General features: G+C 37.1%; 2 protein-coding genes across 3 annotated transcripts in view; one reads left to right on the top strand and one right to left on the bottom strand.

Moving 5' to 3' along the window:
* Positions 1 to 20,878, top strand: part of LOC127644983 (parafibromin) — a 44,858-nt gene extending 23,980 nt beyond the window's left edge. The window contains exons 11-17 of the mRNA XM_052128460.1: positions 6,041 to 6,098; positions 10,171 to 10,206; positions 11,232 to 11,319; positions 17,428 to 17,589; positions 19,368 to 19,468; positions 19,597 to 19,738; positions 19,864 to 20,878. Of these exons, the coding sequence (XP_051984420.1) occupies positions 6,041 to 6,098; positions 10,171 to 10,206; positions 11,232 to 11,319; positions 17,428 to 17,589; positions 19,368 to 19,468; positions 19,597 to 19,738; positions 19,864 to 19,900 (624 nt within the window). The 3' untranslated portion in view covers positions 19,901 to 20,878. The remainder of the gene's footprint in view (positions 1 to 6,040; positions 6,099 to 10,170; positions 10,207 to 11,231; positions 11,320 to 17,427; positions 17,590 to 19,367; positions 19,469 to 19,596; positions 19,739 to 19,863) is intronic.
* The window catches only part of LOC127644984 (beta-1,3-galactosyltransferase 2-like), a 30,739-nt gene extending 7,833 nt beyond the window's left edge, over positions 1 to 22,906 (bottom strand). The window contains exon 1 of one of the 2 annotated variants that reach the window (XM_052128464.1): positions 22,806 to 22,906. The gene's annotated coding sequence lies outside the window, so the exon portion shown is untranslated. Of the gene's footprint in view, positions 1 to 9,313; positions 9,594 to 22,805 lie in introns of those variants that run through there. The other variant, XM_052128462.1, reaches the window with a different exon arrangement.
* Positions 22,907 to 25,197: the final 2,291 nt, after the last annotated feature.

The raw sequence follows: 25,197 nt of genomic DNA, 5'->3' as shown, positions 1-25,197 counted from the left end.
TTGTATTAAAGCTGTACAGTATTTATTTGATTAAACGACATTTTAGTGGAACATTTAATTAAAGCATTTAACATGAAATCAAGAAAAAAATTTAAAGAAATGGCATAATTGGAATATGTAAGATTTTATGCAGTTCTTTGTCAAATTTTCTGTGTAATTTCATCCAATATCAGATTTATTTTATTTTAAGTATCAAGTTGGTATCATAAATTGAGACCTAGAAATCCCAAATTGCTGGGTTATATTTTCAAATGATCTCAAAGCTCCATTTTCATAAAGGTCACAAAGTGTAGCAACAGTTGACCTTCCCTGCCATAGACGAATGTAGTGAAGCACACCTGTCCACATCACACGAGAACCTTTTCATTAATAGGTCCAAATGAACTAACTAAATCTCTAAAATTTGCTGGAAATAAAATGCCTAAATACTTAATGCCTTGCTTGGGCCATTGAAAGGTGCCTGGTTGGAAACATGTGGCAGGGCAATATGCTGTCAGAGCAAGAGCTTCCAATTTAGACCAATTTGCCATATGTCCTGAAAATTTGGAGAAAGAATGAATAATTCTATGGAGTCCATTTGGTCCGAGACATGTCAGCAATGCTGACCTAACCGTTTCTGACTTAGAGGATCTTGCTGTAATACGTCGATCAATCATTGCCATGGAGACTAAATTCACTGAGGTGGTTACAAGACTGGGGGATGTCGAGAAACTGATAGATTATCTGGAGTCATTAGAGCGTGAATTATCTGCTAATCCGCTGGCGACCGAGGTGGATTTGGAACATGACTGGGTGAAGTTGGAAGATATGGAGAACCTTAGCCTGCGGAATAATGTCTGTATTGTTGGAATTCCTGAGGGAGCAAAGTGTACAGGATATGGTGAAATTCCTGGACGGGCTCTTTCCGAGTCTGCTCGACATAGGCTATAAACTGGAAATCGAGTGAGCTCACGTGGTTCCCAGACTTTGATAGATTGAAGGAATACAAGAAACTCTTACATCAACGGAAGGTCGCTTTTGCACTGATGTTCCCTGTCAAAATGAGAATAGATGATAAGGATTGTCGCCAAATATCTACATGTACCCAACAAGCGAAGTCAATTGACTTTATGATGGACAAAGTTATTTTGTGGTATTCGCGTTGCAGCCGAATGGACGACTCGCTGAACATCCACTTGACTGTCCGAGGAAACTGAGCACCTTTTTTTGTTTCTTTTTGTGCTAGTTCCACCTAGCGGAGATTGTTTTGTGGAGTAACACTCCTTCGGGACAGTTGTGTGGATGAATCTGCATGTTCTTTGTGCTTATGCCTCCTATTGGCTGGAGTTGGTTTTGTGGAGTATTTCTTGCAAATCATTAGTGATTTAGGTCATTTGTTGCACTCATGTAGCATCCGACTGGGCCGGCTCACTCAACATGCGTTTTTACTGAGGAAATTTATTTTTTGTTTTTGTTTTTTTTGTGCTGTTTGCACCTAGCGGCTGGAGTTTGTTTTGTGGCGGAATACACCTTTGGGACGGTTATGAGGATGAATCTACATGTCCTTTCTGTTTATTCTGATTGTTGGCTAGAGTTTGTTTTATAGATTATATCTTGTGTAATTCTGTCTCACAAAATTTGTATAGAAACTTAAGCAATCCGACAGCAAGGTTGGCACAGGGGCTCTCGTAGGTGTACATGGATTGTTTGAGTTTAGAGGGATGTACGCCATTTGGCAATGTCGTGCATAAGGTTAATGTGCACATTTTTCTTTTATCTGTTTGTTTGGTTCGGGGGGAAGTTTGGGTTTGATTGTTGCACTAATGTTGGAATGTGATCTTTTATAATTTTGTTTTTGGCGCACAATCAATTTTTTTATAATATGTCTGTCAAATATTAATATGAGTGGATTGTTTCTCTCGATGTGTAATGTGAATGGGTTGAGGCAGCCCATAAAAAGAAGGAAGGTTAGTCCTCTTAAGTGTAAGAAATATTTTGTTTCTTCAAAAATGCATTTTTCCCCACAGGAAGCTGAACAATTTGGGAAGATATGGGGTGTATATGTTTCTTTAGTGCTAGCTCAAGTAAGAGCAAGGGAGTCATTACACGAAGTAAACATCTACAATTAAAATATCTCAAACAGATTAAAGATAAATTACAAAGAGTCATTGTTTTTGCAGAAATTAAGGGGCAGTGTCATTTTTGCTCATATTTGCAATATTTACAGGGCTTATTTTTTTATAGATCTTGAAGCCACTGGCACCCCTCATGATATTATATTGGGAGGAGTCTTTAATCTTTTGAAGTCCTTTTATCATAGTGAAGCAAAAGTGTGTAAGCCCCCTAGATCAACATTGATGCTTCACAGTGTGTATAAACCTTGGTCTTACAGATATTTGGAGACTTTTGAACCCATGTGGTAATTTTTTCATCAGTCCATAAGATTTATTCTCGAATAGATTTTTTTATTTATGTTAAAATTCCTTATTTCATCTGTTGTTGATTGCTCAATTGGAAACATTTTAGTCTCAGATCATGCCCTTGTGAGTTTAGAGGTGTTGCCACATATGGAGAAAAGGAAAGCAATATAGTTGGCGTTTTAATGGATCCCTTTTGCAAAATCTTGATTTCCAACAAATGTTAAAGGCTGATATCTGCATAATCTGTACATTATTCCAAACTTTTAGCTGCCGGTGTTAATTACGGCCCGCTCAATATGTATTCATGCAAAGAACTCTTGAATTTCCTGATCTCAAAGAGATACGAGCACAGATGTCATAGACCCATCCTGTTTTTATAGGCCTTGTTTGTACATTTCTTGGAAAAAATAATAAAAACATACTAGGCTCTCTTGCTCCAGCTCTGAAAACTCAACGGGTCATAAATTAAAATAAACATGTATACAAGAGCACACGAGGAATGCATTTCATTGCACGAATGTATAAGTGAAGGATTACAAGTTTTGGTCACAAGGAAAAATTCTGGTAACACGAATGTAAAGACTTAGAAGTACAATGATAATAGTATAGTGATGACATGAAATGAATATAAAACTAAATATATTAATTTGAATATATTATTATTATTGCATAAACACTGATTATGGTTGATTTCAAGCATAATATCAATAAGCAAAAATATAGAAGAGACCCTTGCCACATGCATCAAAACTGTTGTCAGATTAATTGCCTTTCACATAAGCCAATTATAATGTATACAGTTGAAGTCAGAAGTTTACATACACCTTAGCCAAATACATTTAAATTCAGTTTTTCGCAATTCCTGAAATTGAATCATAGAAAACATTCCCTGTCTTAGGTCAATTAAGATCAGTACTTTAAAAATCTGAAATGCCAGAATAATAGTAGAGAGAGTGATTTATTTTATTTAATCAAATTCCCAGTGGGTCAGAAGTTTACATACACTTTGTTAGTATTTGGTAGCTGTGGCATGAGGGGTATGTTCATGTGTCTGTCTGTGGGAGAGCGAAAGCAGTAAGGCTTGTCACCTGAGGGGTAATTACAACCAACACCTGTCTCTCATTATAATGATGGTGGAGGGAGTCCTGATAAGGCACACCAGAGCGTTCGAGTGGGGAAGAGGGTGGCAGAAAGAAGTGTTGTCTCACTACATTTGTATAGTTCTTTTGGGATACTGGAAAGCCCATGATTTGAGTTGGCTACTGAATGTCTGTTTTGTTTACCTTTTTGTATATGGAAAAGAAAATAAATACTCTCCTCAACTGTTCGCTGTCTCCTGACTCACTCATTGCCCACAAACTCAAGTCTATCACAGTAGCATTGGTCTTTAAATTAATGGTACTTGGGTCAAAATGTTTTGGGTAGCCTTCCACAAGCTTCTCACAATAAGTTGCTGGAATTTTGGGCCATTCCTCCAGACAGAACTTGTGTAACTGAGTTGGGTTTGTAGGACTCACTCGCACATGCTTTTTCAGTTCTGCCCACACATTTTTGGTTGAGGTCAGGATTTTGTGAAGGCCATTCCAAATAATTGGACTTTGTTGTCCTTAAGCCATTTTGCCACAACTTTTGAGGTTTGCTTTGTGTCATTGTCTATTTGGAAGACCCATTTGTGACCAAGCTTTAAATTCCTGGCTGATGTCTTGAGATGTTGCTTAAATATAGCCACGCCATTTTCCTTCCTCGTGATGCCATCTATTTTGTGAACTGCACCAGTCCCTCCTGCAGCAAAGCACCCCACAACATGATGCTGCCACCCCCATGCTTAACGGTTGGGATGGTGTTAAGCTTGCAAGCCTCACCTATTTTCCTCCAAATATAAAAATGGTCATTATGGTCAAACAGTTTCACCAGACCAGAGGACATTTCTCTTTTTTTTAAATAATTGTTTTTTTTATGTTGGTTTTGGAGCAGTGGCGGCGTCCTTGCTGAGCAGGCTTTCAGGTTGTCTATTTAGGAATTGTTTTACTGTGGATATAGATACTTGTCTACCTGTTTCCTCCAGCATCTTCACAAGTTCCTTTGCTGTTGTTCTGGGATTGATTTGCACTTTTCGCACCAAACTACGTTGATCTCTAGCAGACAGAATGCGTCTCATTCCTGAGCGGTTTGATGGCTGCGTGGTCCCATGGTGTTTATACTTTCATACTATTGTTTATACAGATGAATGTGGTACCTTCAGGCGTTTGGAAATTGCTCAATGATAAATCAAACTTTTTTTTTTTTCTGTGGTCTTGGCTGATTTCCTTTTGATTTTCCCATGATGTCAAGCAAAGAGGCACTGAGTTTGAAGGTAGGCCTTAAAATACTTCAACGGGTACATCTCCAATTGACGCTAATTGCCTGAAGGCTTGAGATAATTTTTTGGAATTTTCCATGCTGTTTAAAGGCACAGTTAACTTTGTATGTAAACTTCTGATCCACTAGAATTGTGATAGTCAATTAAAAGTGAAACAGTCTGTCTGTAAACAATTATTGGAAAAATGACTTGTCATGCGCAAAGTAGATGTCCTAAACGACTTGCCAAAACTATAGTTTGCTAATATGAAATCTGTGGAGTGGTTAAAAAAAAAGTGTATGTGAACTTCTGACTTCAGCTGTTTATATGGAAAACATGTCTTGCATACAGTAGATCCTATCCTGTTTTACTTATAAGCAATGTTAAGGCCATGTTGAATGTGTGCCCCTGCTTGTTTAAATAGGAGTCTGTGATATTTATTTTGAAGTTGTTTTGGGTTTGTTTTGGTATGGGGATGCGGTTATAATTTTATTTGTTCATTTCTTGGAAAAAGGTCTTAAAAGTCTTAAATTTGATATTTAAAACTCTGCAGCATCCCAGATATATAATTATTTTTTTGTTTTTGTTATTGGTTTTCTTAATATAAATCATGCCATCAAATTGTGCTTAAATGTTCAGTAAAATAAAATTGCCCCCAGGGTAACCGATAACATCGAACCCATAACATGAGGACATGAGCTCTACAGCAAACACTTTTCTGTAGCATTCTCGTTTCAAAGAGATGGGCAATAATGCATCTTAATACCAGGTGTAAAAGGGGCCCAACAGTGTAGTCCTGTTTCGCACACAAACTTTTTGCATTCTTTCATGTGGCTTCAGAAATTACTTTGGTTGATGTAGCTTTGTCAGATATCTGTGAGATTGTGCCACTGAGAGCTCACTCTTCATATGGGGATGTATCGTCGAGGCAGAGGAGCCATCGAGTCACAGACTATATACATCTGCAGTAGTGGTCTGCAACCCAACTGGACCCAGAAACAAATTGGTTTTGAGCCAGGTCTGGTTTAGGTTTACCATTGTTTTTTTACATAACTGATTTTGCTTGCATATGCACACACATACGGTTTCTGGTTCAGTCTCAAAATTGACTGTACCAGTCAAGTTACAGGGTTTCGGCCACTCCATAGGGAGTCCTATTCAAGACATAGGAGTAGAAGTGTGAAGATTTTTAGGGCTTCGGTCAAGTCTAGTCTGGTTGAGATGAAACTAGTGTAGCAGGTCACAAAAATGAGAATCACTGTCATGCAGCTTTTCACCTTTTACTCTCTCTTTTTCTCTTCAGGAAGGAGCGTCTGCAAGAAAGGCCCAGACACCAGCCTTGCAGCCTGTTCCCAGACCAGGTATGGGAGAACTCCTTTAATCTTAATGGAACATGCTAGGTTATTTTCAACTTAATGTCTATATACCTCATGTGAGACATACCATTGATTATCAAAAACCATAGTCAAGTCTAAAGCTAACTGATTGTGTTTTTAAAGCAAATTTGACAAATAAAAGCATATTTTCTGAACAGCCACATCATTTAGTGTCACTTCTGACACTTTCGCCTCACGTGTCAGTTTGTCTCGATTTGCAGTCTTTCAAGCCCAAAGTCCAACATTGGGTGAGATACCACACAAACAAATCTGTGTAAGTTTAGGTCAGTCTGTAACACAAGCCGTTAAAAAGTGTTTCGGGGGAGGGCCTAGGTAGCTCAGCGAGCATTGCCACTGACTACCACCCCTGGAGTCATGAGTTCGAATCCAGGGTATGTTGAGTGACTCCAGCCAGGTCTCCTAAGCAACCAAATTGGCCCAGTTGCTTGGGAGGGTAGAGTCACATGGGTTAACCACCTTGTGGTCGCTATAATGTGGTTCTCGTTGGGGCACGTGGTGAGTTGTGCGTGGATGCCGCAGAGAATTGCGTGAAGCCTCCACACGCGCTATGTCTCAGCAGTAATGCGCTCAACAAGCCACGTAATAAGATGCACGGATTGACTGTCTCAGACGCGGAGTCAACTGAGATTTTGTCCTCAGCCACCAAGATTGAGGTGAGGTACTACACCACCACGGACACCATGGACTTCGAGCGTCGGCAATTGGGCATTCCAGATTGGGGGGACTCGGGGGAGAATTTTTTTTTTTGTTATATAAATAAGATGATATATTATAACAATGAATGTGAAAAATAAGTGTTTATAAAATCATAATCAGCCGTTGTAGTTGTGATTAATGAACATGACTCACAGTTGTTGTTGCACCTCAAGAGTTCACTTCATCAGGAAACTGCTGTGAAACATAGAACCTGGCATGTAAATGTAAAAAATTGTTCAACTACCGTTCCTTTTAATGAGTCTAGGTTGCTTTATATTGTTTTTCTTTAAGGTCTATTCATTCCAAGCAAGACTTATATTTTGTCAGTTTTTGAGATGTTTTTGCACCTGAACAAAAGCGAACCAGTTATTACCATACTGTAATGGAGAGTAGTTTCTTGTACTCGTATATAGGCCTGAAACAAATAGTCGACATTATCGACAACGTACATTTTCTTTCCCTGACCCCTGTTGTCGACTAGTCGTTTGATATAAGATATTCAGACTTGCTTTTAGAGAATAGATCTTCTATCAAAATAGAAGTATGTTTTGTCTTTACTGCACTCGCAGAAGTATAACAAATTGAAAAACACTTGTATACAAAATACAATTTTTTTTATTTTTAAGATGCATTCTCTTAAAGCAAGTCTAAATATCTTATGTTGCTTCTCAAATAAATGGATCTTGTTAAGGATTGTAGACCATTTTAAATGGAAAACAAGACAAAAACAGTAGTTTTTTTTGCAGTGAATTTCTTAACTGAATTAAATTTAATAAAGTATTTTTCCCCCCTTTAATTCAGTGAATGTCATTTAGAGGTATTTTTAAAATATAATTTTTTTTCCTCTCTATTGTTAGTAAGCTCATTTAATACAACCTTTTTTCAAGGCAAAAGCTGAATAATCGGTTAAGAGCCAATGATTAATCATTTCAATTATCACCGAATAGTCAAATAATCGTTCTAACAATCGTTAGATTAATCGATTATCAAAATAATCGTTAGTTGCAGCCCTAATTGTATACCTACAATATCATCCATCTGGAATGCCAGTCCCTGACTCATGACTATTATGGCCTAGCCAATTTAACAGCTATATTGTGATTTTTCGGCATTAGCCAATATCTGTTCCCACTTGGAAGATTAACAGTAGTGTCTGCCAAAATCTACCAATGGCCTTGTACGTGTAAATTGCTAATGCTGGATTTGTATTTTCATATATTTTTTGTGAATTGCAAGTACATATTGTGAAAAATGCCAAAGTGAACATCTCATTTGCTGTAAGTTGCATTAAATATTGTATTGGTTTATTTCACACACCAAGATTTTATCCGCAATTGGCCACCCTGCCCTCTAGTTATCGTACCGGCTATGGAAAACCCCAATATCGTCTGGCCACTACATGTAATTGAAAAGTCTTGTTTTTTCATTGTAACCTCTAGTTGTTGGACAAATTCACTCTCCATATAAACAGGCCATGTACTTTTTCTTTCCCTGACCCCGTCAAATACACTTATACACTTCTCTTTATTAACTGTCATTATTAACATTTGTAAACCTATTTTTATCATTTTAAGCCACTTTAGTTTAACCTTTTCTATACCACTTTGGTCAACAACAAATCTGGAAACCAAGGCTCAACATCCACCTAACCACCCAGCCTACTACAACTCTGTGTAATGCTGTTCAGATATTCTGTCCAACTGCAGCTCTTTTTCGCTGACAGATGCCAGAGTTTCATACACCCTCTGGCTGACTGCCATAGTGATGCTGAAGTATGGCCTTCGCAGCGCCTTGTGACATCTTCTGCCACTGCTCTGATTTAGATTAATGTATTGATACACTTTCTAATGAACTCTTCTGGATTGAGGGGTGGAATTCTATTTTATTTTTCCTCTGCATATTTGTTTATGGGTTTGAATGCTCAAAATATGAGTTTAGGCAGGTTTAGCCTGTTCTGAACCTGCTTATACAATGACTGTATTTAAGCGCCCAGAGCCTTTTAGTGAATGTAAGGTATGCACAAGCAGAGGTTGCACTACAAGCGGTCATAATGCGTCACATTGACGGACTGGGTTATACATTTTCTGTTACGCTGTACAAATATCCATCAGTAAATGTTGTAATGCATGGTATATTCTAAGTTACATTTACAGTTCCGCTCATAAATTTTAATTCCGTTTGTAGAATCTGATTTTTTTTTAAATAAGGTCCCATATTTTATTTTGTCCTGTCCAGATATTTGACATAACCTAACACAACAAATTCCATAAGACAAAATAATGAAATGCTGCAAGCAGTCATTGATTCTCAAAGAGGCAAGAAATTATATTAAACAAGGATTTTGTAATATTTTGAATAGGATAAAACAGGTAATTTCATTTATTTCATCTTAAATTTTAATTATGCAGCTTCTTCAGCGCAGTACTACATAAACTATAGACAATTTTTCTGATCTCTAATTTATCAAAAAATGCTATACTTACTGATTCTGAAGACCTTCTGTGGTAAAAGCTCTTTCAGTAAACGAGTGCTGTGTTGCCATTTCATAGTTTGTTTTAATTTTGATCATGCAATATGAGAAATACTAACAATATTCAATAAATGTTTGTAGACCACACTTGGAATATCTCTCTCTTCCCAAAACTTCACCCATACTGTATCACTGTCCCGGTCTTCTCCCCTTTACTTCACTTCTATTATCATCCTTCTCTACAAGTGCGTACCCATAATAGGTCAGATACCTTATATTGTCTGTCTGTCAAAATAATAGAAAGCATTTTGAATTATCAGTTTCTGGTTAATATAAACTCTTTGCTCCAATGTGTACTTCAGAATTAAGTTTTTATTGGTGCGGTAAGTTTGCTCTTACATGGAATTTGATTTGGCAGTCAAATTCCTCCAGAACCTCTTGGTAAATAGTTGGCCAACATTAAATATTTAGTTGTGGACATTCATCAGGACTTTGCTCTTATTTTAAGACCGCTTTCCATTTTGCTTTCCATTTAAAGACCGAAAGCATACTTCTATGCAAGTGTTTGAAAGCAAACACTTTTAGCTACTCCAGCTCAGTTTCACATGTCATTGGAGTCCAGAATGTGTCCGAACACAAGTCATAATGCAACACTATTACATCTTGCATTATCATTTACTTTCTGAGCAGTTATTAACATTCAGGCCAACTAACTACGTAGCAAAAGTTTGAAGAGAATTTTATTGAGCTAGTTAAAGATAATGTAACTGTCAGACTGTTTATAGCTAGCTATTTGAATAATATATTTGAATAAGAAATTGGAATAATGGAACATACATTTGAAGCTGTTTGTTTCTTTTGTCTTTTTAGTCTCACAAGCAAGACCCCCACCCAACCAGAAGAAAGGTATGTCTTGCACAACATGGATCAAGTAGTATAACATAAACTTTTAATATTTTGAATGGATAGTGATATACTTGAAATACTGTGTGTATATGCAGTGGTGTTTCAATATAATATTTAATTGGTATATCAAATATACTTTTGTTCCAATCTCTAGTAAAACAAAAATTGAAAACCAACGGGAGTGGTGGTGGTGTAGTGGTCTAAGCACATAACTGGTAATCTGGTAATCAGAAGGATGCTGGTATGAGCCCCACAGCCACCACCATTGTGTCCTTGAGCAAGGCACTTAACTCCAGGTTGCTCCAGGGGGATTGTCCCTGTAATAAGTGCACTGTAAGTCGCTTTGGATAAAAGCGTCTGCCAAATGCATAATTATATTTTTTCTTAATTAATTATTATTTAACATGGAGATGAAGACCGTTTCCATGATTTATAAAAAGATAAATTAAAGGATATTTCTGGGAAAAAACTAATCTTAAGACATGGACGTTTTTGCTCTTGAATATTTCATTCACTAGATATTGCTCTTGTGTAGAATAAGAGCGAGATTGATATAATTCCGTGGATCAGTCTGAATTGGAATGAGTTTGGTCGTGTACACTGTCAGTACCTTTAGAGGTACAACAGCTTGTCATTGAGGTAGTACCTTCAAAGGTACACCCACTGTACCTTTAAGCCTTAATTAGTACTAATATGGAACTTTTAGGGACAGATGGGACATTTGGGGTACAAATATGTATCCAGTTAAGGGACAAGTGTTCCAATTAACATTTAAAGGGTACAGTTGGTGTTCCTTTTGAAGGGACTAGTCCCAGTGACAAAGTGTTGTGCTGTGTGCCCCTAAAGGTAACATTTTTGCACATGGTTTCTGATGTTTTTTTGGTCAAAAATTGTGGTAACCCTGTGGAGATGTTAATAAGTGCTGTACATAAACATAATCTGTTTAGGTTTGATATTCTTTTTAGTCATTTTCTTTATTTTCTTGTGGGTTTATTTATATATTTATTTATTTATTTATTTTTCAGGTTCAAGAACTCCCATTATCATCATTCCTGCAGCCACAACATCTTTAATCACAATGCTCAATGCCAAGGATCTCTTACAAGACTTGAAGTAAGTGTGCTGGTCAACCTCTAACATTTAAATGGTAAATGATCTGCACTTATATAGCGCCTTATTAAGCCTTAACGGTATTCAAAGCGCTTTACACTGCGTCTCATTCACACATTCATACACCAATGGCGGCAGAGCTGCTATGTAATGCGCTAGCCTGCCATTGGGAGCAACTTGGGGTTCAGTGTCGTGCCCAAGGACACTTCGGCATGTGGAGTCGTGTGGGCCGGGATTCTAACCTCCAACCCTGCGATTAGTGGCCGACCCGCTCTACCACCTGAGCCACAGCCGCCACGTCTACTTCATCAGCCATCTTGAGGATTTTATTTTGCTCATCTTTTTTCTTTGTTTCTGGGATTGTCTTCTCAGCAAAAGATGCAGGCAGTGCTGCCATAGTTTTTTTTTTTTTTTTTAATAGCTGGGTAAATATAGTGACTTGAAAATTCCAGACAGCACCTTTTGTTCTGCTTTCTATTTGCAGCCACATTTGCTCTAACATGGTTTTTCTTTTCTTTTAAGTTGAAGATGGACGTTATATTAACCAAACGCAAAGTATCACAAGTGCTAGGAGCGCTTTTAAGCGCTTTTTTCAATTAACATAGGGGGGCTTGACTGCTTTAGACAATTGGCTTTGGATAGGTTTACTGAATTGGAGGTGTACCTGTGGATATATTTTAAGGCCTATCTTCAAACTCTGTGCCTCTCTGCTTGACATCATGGAAAAATCAAAAGTAATCAGCCAAGACCTCAGAAAATTATTTTGGACATCCACAAGCCTGGTTCATCCTTGGGAACAATTTCCAAATGCCTGAAGTTACCACGTTCATCTGTATAAACACCATGGGACCACACAGCCATCAAACCGCTCAGGAAAGACATTGTCACCTAGAGAAGAACGTATTTTGGTGCGAAAAATGCAAATCAATCCCAGAACAACAGCAAAGGATCTTGTGAAGATGCTGGATGAAACCGTTAGACAAGTATCTATATCCACAGTAAAACGAGTCCTGTTCGGCAAGAAAGAAGCCACTGCTTCAAAGCCAGCATAAAAAAAAATTCAAACTTTTGGGCATAACTGAAAAAGCATATGCAAGCAAGGATGCCTTCAAATCTGACTCAATTTATTGTTAGAAGCTTGTGGAAGGCTAGCCAAAATGTTTGAACCAAGTTCAACAATTTAAAGGCAATGCTTCCAAATACTAACAAAGTGGGAATGTGATTTAAAGAAATAAAAGCTGAAATAAATCATTCTCTACTATTATTCTGACATTTCACATTCTTAAAATAAAGTTGTGATCCTAACTGACGTAAGACAGGGAATGTTTTCTACAATTAAAAGGAGTAAATTAAGTTTTTCACAAATGTATTTGGCTAAGGTGCATGTAAACGTCTGACTTCAACTGTATAGCGCCAGTTTTAGAATCATTAGGAAAAAAATATAACCATCTCCCAGGCAATTCATGAGCAATTGATTCTAAGGCACACTGAAAAGGCATTGACTCACTATCTCTACTTTTAGTTAGATTAGTGCATGGGCTACAGAATGATTTAAATATTAATCAGAATGTTAGTCCTGTTTAGTTAGTCTAGTCCCCTCTGCCAAAACAGGCAATCTAAAGCCTAGTTGAATGTCCATTATTCTTTGACAATGTTATGAACTCAATATATGTAGTAGCTTCATTGTCTTTTGCTCGCTCAACTTCATCTGTCTGGTATTTGATGTGCTCTGTGCCCTGACAGCTGTCTCATCATCATGAAGATCTGTCGATTGTCCAGCATGGCAGCTTTGTCATGTAGCCATCCAGAGAGGGACCTTATTTCCCTTGATAATTGATTTAAGCTCTACGCATCAGACTAGATGTGCCTTGCACTAATAGGGAACTGAAATTGAAAGGGGAAACGCTTTGGGGTGCATTTGATGTTGATGTTTCAGAATACATCAAGAAAGATGGTTCGTTTTTTTAGGATTTCATACATTGTTTATTGCTCATGAATTGGCTATTAACTGCCCTTAATCTCTTGAATTAGTGCTGATATTGGCTCCATTAACTATATATAAATTCATTAAAAATAGCTTAGCGGATTATATAGGTTTTCCAAACATTTCCCGGAGTGATTGTTTTCCACACATGGTCTAAATGTGAAAATACCTTGTGTCTGGGTGGTTAGAGCAGCTGTTGCTATGGTTACAGACGGTGACCACCTGATGCTTTGCAGTGGTGGAAAGAGTAGTTTTTTTTTTATTTTTTTTACTTAAGTAAAATTACTGCTACTGAATAAATAATTCAGTTGAGTACAAGTAGAAGTACTGAAAAATATTTCAGGTAAGAGTAGTTTGCTGAAGAACTTCTCAAGTAATTGCGTTACAATTTACATACATATACATATATATATATATACATATATATATATATATATATATATATATATATTAGGATATACGCTTCCATTTTTGAAACCCAAAGACATTTTTGTTCTCGAAAGAAAATGATGCTTCCTTTCACCATGGATGCATTAAAGTGATCAAAAGATATTGACAAAATAATTAATTTCATATAATAATATTATTATTATTATTAATGTTTCAAATAATTGTCAATTTTTCGCCTTTACCCGTGATAGCAAACATATACTGTCACCTATTCCTTACAAAAGCATTCTAAAGTGCTTATTTGGAACTCAAGAAAATTGTCTTATTATAGGAATAATTGAAAATGGTTGCGCTACCATGCAGAAATCACAATACAGTGGGATTTTCCCCATTTGCTGAGGTATTGAGTTCTTACAAGTTGCTTTACCCTTGCAAGTCAAATTTTGGTTTTAAAAATAGGCAAAAATAAACTTATTTCTTTTATTATTTACATCCTAAATTTCTCTAAACTACATAATGTGCATTGTAACATGCATTCCTATTTCATGTATATTCTCATTCACGTATGTCCAAGTATTTTGACTATTACATTAACATACAGTACAAAAGTTATATAATGCAATAACATAGATGAGGAAATGTATCCTCTATGATATTGCAGCAATTATCCAGATATTGAATGAGATTATTAAGCAAAATGTTATCAACTTCATGCCAACTGAATAAAATAAGGCAAAAATAAACATTTCACACAGTGTTTAGTGAGATATGATTGACTCAAACACTAAAAGTTGTTGTTCTGTATGTATTGTATTACAGTTGTAATAATGAAGTCTTAATTAACATTGGCTATTTAACATTACTTTTTTTTTTTTAGCATTTGGTTACATTGTTTTGTGTGAGTTTGAGTCAGAGGGTAGATCTGTGCTGATCTCTGGCTGTAATTTTGGAATGCATGTTACTGTACTGAACGTTTATGCTCAAACGAAGACTGTCCCAGATTTGTCACGTGGTTTTAAAATTCAACCAACATTGTAAGAGCATTGGATTTTTAGGAGATTATTTTAATTGTGTACTTGATGGAAACTTATATAAATCCCCACCCCAGATCAAAACAAACTGTAATCTACACACTCAGGAGTGCCTGTAAGGATATAGGTTTGGTGGATATCTGGAGGGTGTTGTATCATAGAAGTAGGGATTATACATTTTACTCATCCCCATAATTCATACTCGAGGCTGGATTATTAATTTTTTTATAAATTCAAGTGTATACATAGCATGATAGTACTGATCCGACAGGAATTTATACTGTCTGATCACGGCCCAGAATACTTGGATATTGATATCAGTATATCAACTCCCAATTCATCCGACTGGAAGTTCAATACTTCATTTTTTAGCGCCAACGATTTCCGTTCCTTAGACAGAAGATAATTCATTTTGGCAAGACAATCAGATTGTGTCTCCTGCGATTTTAAATGGGATGCTGCCAAAGCTACACTACGTGGCCATCTCATTGCTTACACCTCAGAAATCAGAACTCTGAAAAGGAAAGCTTTAGAAACCGATGTGATTTACTTCGAAAAACAACACAAATGGTCAACTCATAATTGTTTTTATTTTTAAATAATGCCAGGGCAAAGCTTAATTTAGAACATACTGAACACATTAAGAAATTATAATTTTTTTTAGTAAGATATTTTGAGTCTGGAAACGGATCCGGTCGTGTGCTTGCTTGCCACTTAAAAAGGGAGCAGAATGAAAGGCCTATAAAGGCTATTAAGACATCTGACGGCTACGTGTCCTATGACCCCTTGGGTATAAATAGCACTTTTTCTGACTTTTATAGGTTGCTATATACATCTGTGTACAGTGGTACCAGCGAGGATCTGCTGAAATACTTGCATGAGTGTCCTCTTCCCAGTGTTTTGAAAATGCTACACTCCTTTTAAATGCTCTTTTTAATAGGAAGAAATCTGGCAAGCCATTCAATCATTACCGTCAGTCAAAGCTCTTGGCCCGGATGTTTTTCAGTTAGAATTTTATAAGCAGTTCTGGACTGAGCTTTGCCCAATTTTAATGCCAGCAATAAATAGTCTCTTAGAAACTGATTCTATGCCTGACTCTTGGTCAATGGCTGTTATTAATTTGCTTTTGAAGAAAGATAAAGACCCTTTAAAATGTTCCTTATATCGTCCAATTGATCTACTCAATGTGGATTATAAAATGATGGTCAAATCGTTAGCTCGGCAGCTTAACTGTTTTGCCTCATATTTATTAATCTAGACCAGACTGGGTTTGTGAAGTCTAGATATGGTACTGATAATATTCGTAGAGCGCTGAATATAGTAGATCATTGAAACAGGACGAGGGACTCTGACATTTATTGTATCTCTCGATGCCTAAAAGGCATTTGTCAGGGTTGAGTGTCCCTTTTTGCAGTGCTGGAGAAGGTGGGGCTGGGATTTAAGTTTATTGATTTGGTCAGACTTTTGTATTCTAAAACTATGGCCTTGATCAACACCAATAGATTTTTATCTAATGCTTTTCCAGTAAATAGAGGCTATCATCAAGGCTGCTCTCTCTCACCACTTTTGTTTTCTCTGGTTATTGAACCTCTGGCTGTAATCGTGAGATCCAATGCAAACATATATCGCATTAAAATTGGCCCAGAGGAACATCACACATCCCTTTATACAGACAATGTTCTGCTATATCTTAAATACCCCGAGACCTCTACTGACACAGTTTTAGCAGTTTTTATTCATTTGGATAAATCTCTGGCTTTGTGTATGCATGTCCCTCCTGATGCCTCTCTGCATTCCACCTTCCAGTTAGCATCTTCTGGATTTAAATATCTGGGTATTATTATTACACTTAATTTAGAATATCTATTCATTTCCAATTATCCTCTAATTACCTAAATTAAACCGAATTGATCAGATTGGCCAAACATTTTTTCATACCAATGAACTTTCTTCCCAAGTTAAACTTTGTTTCAATGTCTACCATGCTATTTGACTACAAGTTTTTTCAAAAGGATAAATTCTTCGATTACAAGGTATATTTGGAATTACAAAAGCCAAGATTTAAACTCTCCATCTTCATGAAGCTGAGTGAATTGGGTGGGGCTTTGCTACCCAATCTTTAGTTATATTATTGGTCTGCTCAAATTAAACGCATGTTAAGTTGGTTTCTCAAAAGATGTGATTCCCTTTGGGTTGGGAATTGAGTCTTCATTGTTATGGTCTTTGCCATTCATTTCTAACATACAAAGGATTCAATCTCTGTTTGATAATTTCAGTATGGCAAATACTCTTCTGGTGTGGAATGATGTTAGTAAATACTTAGCTATTCTAAATAAGTTATCTCCTAAATCTCCCACTGCGCTCAATATGGACAATGGACATTGGGTCTTTCATTACAATCTTATTAACTTCTGTAAACATCTTAAGATCTGATTTACAAACATTGTAAATCATAAACGTCTCAAAGACATCTGCTGAATGTCTTATTGACATCTGAGGGGAAACGTTTTATTGACGTGCTGCAGATAAGCAAACAACCTAAACAATACGTCATCCTGATGTAAACGCACAACAAATAGATGTCTGGGTGATGTACCTGTAACCTCAGGGAAGTTAAAGTGAGGAATTGAGTATATACATCCACAGAAATTCTCCATTTCTTATTAGTGTTGTTCCTATTACTGATCCAAGTGCTTCTCTTGACAGGTTTGTCACACCGGAGGAGAAGAAGAAGCAGGGCATTCAGAGAGACAATGAGGTTCTGCTACAGAGACGTAAAGATCAGGTGCAGCCGGGCAGTGCCACACTCACTGTCACAGTGCCCTACAGGGTGATCGACCAGCCACTCAAACTCGCCCCACAGGACTGGTATGCCCGACAAATCATACACACTCCTGAACTTTCACGCTATCTGACAGGTCTACAAGCAGTCTTTAAAATCATGTAAACCAACAGGATTTGTCTGTGTACATGTTAAAAGTTTTACCTTTTTTATTTTTAGTAGTTTTCACCACTGTTAACACTTCAGTAATTTGTTGAATGCCATTGAATGTTGATTTGACCACTACAGTGGTTTAGTGACCCTTCTAACAGCTCTGCTCCAAAACCTAATGAGTTCCTTTGCGGTCTACTGCCTACATAGGCGGCAGCCTTGTAAGACAACTGAAATGGAGCCTTATAAGTGACTGATGGGAAATTTTATAAGGAGACATTTAAAGCTAAATTTATACAATGGAAGAAGCCAAACTTTTTTCTCTCCTGAATGAATGAAAGCACCCTAGCCAAGGAAGCCTTATATTTGATGATTAGAAAGCTTGCCATCATGCAAAATATACTACCCCGATTCCAAAAAAGTTGGGACAGTATGGAAATTGCTTATAAAACAGAAAGGGGTGATCTGTAAATTTGCTATAGACAGGTCAGGATTGAAGGCAGGTCAATCTAGCACACACACACCAACACAGCCATGCACTTGTAATCCAGGCAATGTGTGGTTTGGCGTTGTCCTGCTGGAAAATGCAGAGATGTCCATGGAAAAGATGGTGCTGGATGGCAGCATATGTTGCTCCTATATGTGTACACGTCTTTCTGCATTAATGGTGCCCTCACAAATGTGAAAGCTGCCCATGCAATGAGCACTGACACACCTTCATATGACTGACACCCGCCACTGATAACCGCTTGGATGGTCCTTTTCCTCTTTGGCCCAGAGAGCATGATGGCTGTTTTTTTTTTCCCCCAAAAAACTTTATGCAATGTGGACTCGTTGGACCACAATTCAATAAAACTCTATTCCGCTGTTCTACTTTCCATCTCAGATGAGACAGAACCCAGAGATGGCGGCGGCGGTGGTTCTGGACAGTGTTGATGTATGGCTTCTGCTTTTCATTGTGAAGTCTGAACTTGTATCTGTGGATGCAGCGGCAAATGGTGTTGACTGACAAAGCCCATGTCATGATATGCATTACAGATGCATGACTGTTTTTTTTAGGCTGTGACGTCTGAAGTGTCTGAGATCACATTCATTCAGAAGTGGTTTTCAGCCTTGTCATTTACTCACTGAGATTTGACCAGAGTCTTTCATGTGCACTTTTATTGTGCACTGTAGAGGGTGAAATTTGTCTTTTGAATTTGTGTTTGGTGAACATATATCTCAAAGCACAGGATTATTTGCTGATGGATCTGTTGGCCAATCGGAGAGCCTCAAGCCATCCTTACTCTTGAAGGACTGGGCTCCTTATACACTAACGTCACCTTATTTCAACTCATCAAATTGTTACTAGTCTAAAATTGCCCATCTCAACTTATCTGGAATGTGATGCAATAATGTGATTATTTTGACATGGGTGTTTATTTACTACTAATAATTATAATACATTTACAAGATAAAACATAAAATAAAGTGTTGTTGTAGTGCTTTCAATATAGCACAAAGCAAAAAGAATGCTTTTATTTATTTGTTTATTATTAACATTTTCCAGATGTCCCAACTTTTTGGGAATTAGGGTTGTTTTTTTATTAAATGTTATATTGTAAATATTGGATTGAGGTAGATGCTACCTTTATTCTTTGGCATAGTTTTCACTCTTGAAATGTTGTGTCTGTGGTTATGTCCCTTTAAGACTGAAGTTATTGCTTGTTTACAGGGATCGCGTAGTGGCAGTCTTTGTGCAGGGTCCCGCCTGGCAGTTCAAGGGCTGGCCGTGGCTTCTGCCTGATGGATCCCCTGTGGATATTTTTGCCAAAAGTGAGTTTGGTCTGGGGAAACGCAGCATTTATCTCTATTTATTTAGGAAATCCTGTCCAGATATTTAATTCCAGCCTCGTTCAGTATGTACAGGAACCAGTTTCTCATGTAGTGTTAATGTTTTGTAGTCCGAGCCTTTCATCTGAAGTACGACGAGGCACGGACAGACCCAAACGTACAGAAGTGGGACGTGACTGTGTTGGAGCTGAGCCACCACAAGAGACATCTTGACCGGCCCATCTTCCTACGCTTCTGGGAAACACTGGACAGGTCAGACTCACCACCAAAACATAGTGCCTATCTATATTTCTGTTGATTTTAAGGAAGAAATTGTTTTGCATAATTACAAATTTGAGAGTCAGTGCATTATCTCACTAGCCCTCTCTCCCTTACAGATATATGGTCAAACACAAGTCCCATCTGAGGTTCTGAGGAGATTGCTGGCCATCCATTTTTCAGCTCATCAAGACTGTCAAGATCCTTCCAAAACCTGCCAAGAATGGACTACTTCACCCCTTGTTCCTCTCAGCCCATGAAAGCACTTTACATATTAATCTACTTCACCTTCTGCTGACACCAATATGATTTCTAGTCTCTTCCACCCATAGATTAAATAAAGTGTCTACAGGTCAGGGTTGGCGAGAGGACATTTGAAAGTTTGGGTTGGCCCTTTAAAGTTTTCTACGTAGATTTGTATTAAAGCAGCTGGTAAGCAAGGCAGATTCAAAAGGAGATCGTTGGAATCCTGTTTTCTATTTGATATGTTTTCTCTTTTGGGGATTTCTGTACAATTCATTGTAAAACATGAGCTTGGATAAACGAAAACCATTAAAAATGGTGGCTCACTGATATGAATAAAATGACTGCTTTGTCAAAATAGTTTTGGAGTAGATTCCTTTTTTTAACATTAAATTTAAGTTTTCAAATGTTTGTGAAACATGTTTGTCTGTCTTCTGTTCTATGAAGAGTAGTACGTTGATGTTCACTGCGCAAATGCAATTGCTAAAAGTGGTACATGAAAATGGTTGATATAATTTACATTAGACAAAGGCTTCATGGGTTAGAATGAGAGATTCCTTTATATCATAATGACCAGAAACAATACTTTAATGCAAAGTGTAAGGCTACAGTTTTATCTGTACTTTGATTTTTGAGTGTGAATATGCTCTGTAATTCTTCAACATATTAGGAAATGTTGTTCTGTTTTACCAAAAATCCAAGAAGTGTTGCTTTCATTGGTTTACTATTTTTGAAATGGTCAAAATGCATTTGCTCTACTTGTGATCTGAAAGGGCAAATCTTTTTTTTATTTCTTTTTTTTTATTATATATAAATCCATTTGGAGAGTTTGTTTTTAAACATTTATGTTGAATGTGTATTATTAAAAGGAAATAAAGTAAAAGCAAATGTATATGCATGTATTTCCCATTAGTTTCAGAAGAGCCTGGCCTGGGATCAGTTTGTAAGTGGCAAGGCTTGAAATGTGCCTTTATTTTAGTGTTCTGATTTTGTCACTCACGATATAACTAAAACCATTTAGAATAGCTAGTTAGATGCAGGTTAACCCTCTTAAATGTGCACTTTTTGTTTGTTTTACTGGCAAATATGATTGTGTTCTTGGACTTTATACTGACACCTACATTTAGGATTCAGCATTTTCAAAGGTTTTCAGCTATTGATGACATTCTGTCGTTGTCTCCCTTGATTGACTTAATCTGCAGCTTTACGTGTCAAATAGCGAGGGTTACTGTAATATAGTATTCTGCTGGTCATGTGATCTCATGGCAGCCATCATGATGGCGTGACCCTCAAAATGGCTTTCAAAACCACGGATGACTGGAAGTACACCTAGGTGTAAGATGTTACGTTTAGGCATTAAGCAGGGTTTTTGCCAGTCTGAAAGGTCTTTATTTGCTCTTTTGCAAATTAAGGCCTTAAAAAGGTCTATAATCAGAGTGACACGTCTTTCAGGAGGTAATGATATTAAATGTAGCATGAAGGATTGATTTCTCATTGCGTTAAGTCGTTTTAAAGTGGAGTAATTTCTGGGCATGAATAGTCCCCATACCAAATTTTCGGTCTCTAGGACACCCTCTATAGCGCCACCACCAGTTCAAATAACAACTTTTGCATGTATTTTATTGAACCATTTGCCCTAGAAACTACATTCTGATGAGACAAATACACTGCTTAAATTAAAACTCTGCCCATTACAGTGGCCGCCATCTTCAATTATGACATCATTTATTCGCTACTTTTCATCCAAACTTTGCCTGATTTGCCTATTTTCATAATGAAAATGGCTCAAAATAATCTCCAGACTGATCCGCACAGAATGAATAATACTGAATTTAGTTTTAATTTTGTTGTGAGGCTGTATCTCTGCAATGGTTTGTCCGTATTGAAACGAAACTTTGTATGCTTCATCAGGGCTATGATTTGAGGATGCATGCAAAGTTTGGGTGACAGCGCCGCATATGGGTCAAGAAATGTTAAAAATAGTTTTTTGGCTGGTAACTTTGTAACCATATGTCCTAAAATCAAGAGTTTGGTGTCTATGGATTTCTTGGGTCATGTGGATTTCAAGGATACCCATATAAGCCATATATAATGTTTCACATACATTGATGCAGAGTATTGTCTCATCTAAGGAACTAAGTAAATGAGAAAAAGTCAAAGTATAGATCTGAGGTCTCAAATGCAGGAGAGCAAAGAGTGAGAGATTAGTCTGCCAACCAAAGATTTGTTAGGCTCTTTAATACCCTATTTTTATGTGCAAAAGCACTTCCTTTTTAGGTGCCAGAGTTCTGTGTGATGTTAGGCAATAACTCAGGGTGTCAGGTCAGCGTGTTAAGACCTATTGAGGTGCAAAAACTGTGGTTAAGTCTAAAAGTCCAAAACAGACCCCCTTGCATGTTTGTTATAGATATGTATCAAAGATTACTGAGCTCATCAAGATAAGCAAAGCAAAGATGAGTGCACAAAGTGTAGACAATAAAGAATAAAAAGCAGACACTAAGGTCGATTTGATTCCGACTCTGAGGTCTCTGGAGGTCAGAGAGTTTGCACGAACTCTCATACAATGTCATACAAAGAGAACGACATAATATTCCAGCATACATATTGAATATACATTGAGTATGAATGTATAGATACACGAGTACGGTGATGATATGAATGTATATAGAAATTACTACATGAATGTGGATATATGAATATGATTGCATAACTGATTATTATTTCAAGCATAACATGTAAGCAAAAGAATAAAATAAAGAAAATCATCTGACAACATGCTACATGACCAAAATGTATTTGAATAAAATCTTGTTTTTACCTGATTGGTGATGATCACTAATATTGTATTCCAGCGCTTTGATGTATATTTTTGGGTGTTGTTTAAACACTAATAAACAGCAGTGTCATAGAGGAGTAGCCTATAGCACAATGGGTCTGATCAGAAGGTAAATATATTTCCACATTCTGGTGGTTAGGGGCAGAGGTATTACTGCGTTATTGCCTTATTGTGTTATTCTTTTGTAAAAATGAAATAAAAAGAAATGGAGATCTGATAAGATCTCCATTGAAGTGTTACTTCTCTATACAGTATATATGACTGTTTTGTGCTCCCCAGGCATTTACATTTAGAGAACGATGTGATGACATATTGTGTTCCCTTGAATTTATTAGGCTACTTATATGTCCTTTAGTTGGTCTTAAAAAGGTCCTAAATTTAGTATAAAACCTGCAGAAACCCTGATTAAGACAAGATGATATTTCTACACATCTTTTCCTACCAACTTGATAAGTCACAGAATTTGAAATGATATTAGGCCTATACTGCAGCAGACTAGTTTTGCACTTGGTCTGTCTTAGGTTAATAGGATGCAGTAGCTTTAAATCTGGGTTGGGTTGACTGAGTCTTTGTTCTCAAGCCTGGGCAAGCTGTTCCCCTTTAGAAGAGACTCATTAAGTTTTAGCCACTTGTTCAGGCCCTTGGAGTCTTCTGTGCCATAATGAATCCTCTTGATGTGTTTTTTAGATACTTCAGGTCTACACAGTTTCACCCTACGATTATGATGCTATTAATAGTAATATTCAAATAGTTTCCAAAGTGTTGAAGAGATTGATCTAATATTCACCCTGCTTAAATTAGATTGATTTTATAGGTTGGGGTAAGACAAATCGAAGGGCTTGTGCAATACGCCTGTGCAAGATGAATCATAAGTATTTTTGATCCATATTACTGGAAGAGAATGACTATTTTAACGTTAAGGACTCTAGCTTATAGTGATTCATGGGGTTTTTAATCACCAGATGATTACAACCTTTCCACCTTTAATTTTTTAGATGAGCTGACTCAAATGAGTATGTCGTAAAGCAACACTGAGCACTGGAAAGGCACTGTGTAAATTATACAACTTCTTTTTCTACTCTTTCTACTATGACTTCTACTAATACTACCACCATTTTGGTGTTGCACAAAAACAAAGAAACACGAGAACCCTCTTCACGCCCCAACACAACTACTCATTTTACTGTGTAGTCTGATGTAATCCGCTGAAGCCTGGTTTAGATTTAGACTGATCTCTCAGTAAGAAAGATCTGGGACAGAAAGTTGATTTTTTGTCTGCAAAATCTGTCTATACCAATGTTTTCCAAACTGGGGTACTGAGGTGACGATAGGGGTGCACAAACAAACTTCTGAGATTTATTGTTTGTTTAATTTCATCCCAGTCTAAAAGAACATTCAAACCGAGTTTATGTGCTGTGCATGAGTGCGTAACATACTTGATGCAAGTATCGCCAGCATACTTCTAGGTGATGCTCAGTAGCTCAGTGATAACTAGTCAAATGGATACGTTTCACCAGACTCACGTTTGTCAGTGGTCCTTGATTTTAGCTTTATTCTTTTTCATCGCAGTGTGGAACGTAAATTGTATATGAGGTGAGATAAATGAGGGATTATAAATTCATGAGTTTTGAAGTTAGGTGTCTGATGTCGCTCTGGTGACAATATTATTCCACATTTGTATGCAAACAAATTCCTCACATTTTCTTGTACTTTAGAGTCCTATTTTTCTTGGATGACTCGGATGGCTTGCTCGTGAGGATATATGTTGGTGCGCTGGTATTTGGCGCAGGCAATGCATGCACGCGATCTCTGGCATGTGATCTCTGGACCTCGTAGCAAGGGGTGCTGCACTATCAGGCGTGTTGATCTATCTTTATTGGGCCCCCCACAGTAGCTGGGCCCCTGAAAGCTGTCCCTGACACAAATAAATAATGGTGTGCCACAAGGCTCTGGCTTAGGTCCTTTGTTGTTCTCCTTTTATGTGCTCTCTTTAAGTAATATCTTTGAGAAACATTGTTTGCATGTATCTTAAAAGTCATACATTCTATAAAATTCCTTGTTAGGATCAATGCAACAAGTGTCTTGTTACAGCTTAGTATCAAGGGTTCAATTTGAATTAATTCTAATGCATTCCAACAAAAACATAAAAATGGAATTTTGTCTAAAATCTCTGTCTAAAAGTCTTAATTTGTACAAAGAATGGTTTGACTTAACCTTATCATTAATTTGCTTCTCTTTTAAAACCTTACATTAACTTATTATTTCTCACAAAGGTATCAACTCTTTCAACAGTCTTCAACCTCACGAGACCCCGCGTATACATATGTGGTCATTGTAATTTGACTTCGCTATATGCAAAGCATCATTTAAATTA

The sequence above is a fragment of the Xyrauchen texanus genome, chromosome 6, assembly GCF_025860055.1.
Source record: "Xyrauchen texanus isolate HMW12.3.18 chromosome 6, RBS_HiC_50CHRs, whole genome shotgun sequence".
Lineage (NCBI taxonomy): Eukaryota > Metazoa > Chordata > Actinopteri > Cypriniformes > Catostomidae > Xyrauchen > Xyrauchen texanus.
The sequence above is the reverse complement of the archived record's forward strand: the minus strand, read 5'-3'. Positions and strand labels throughout refer to the sequence as shown.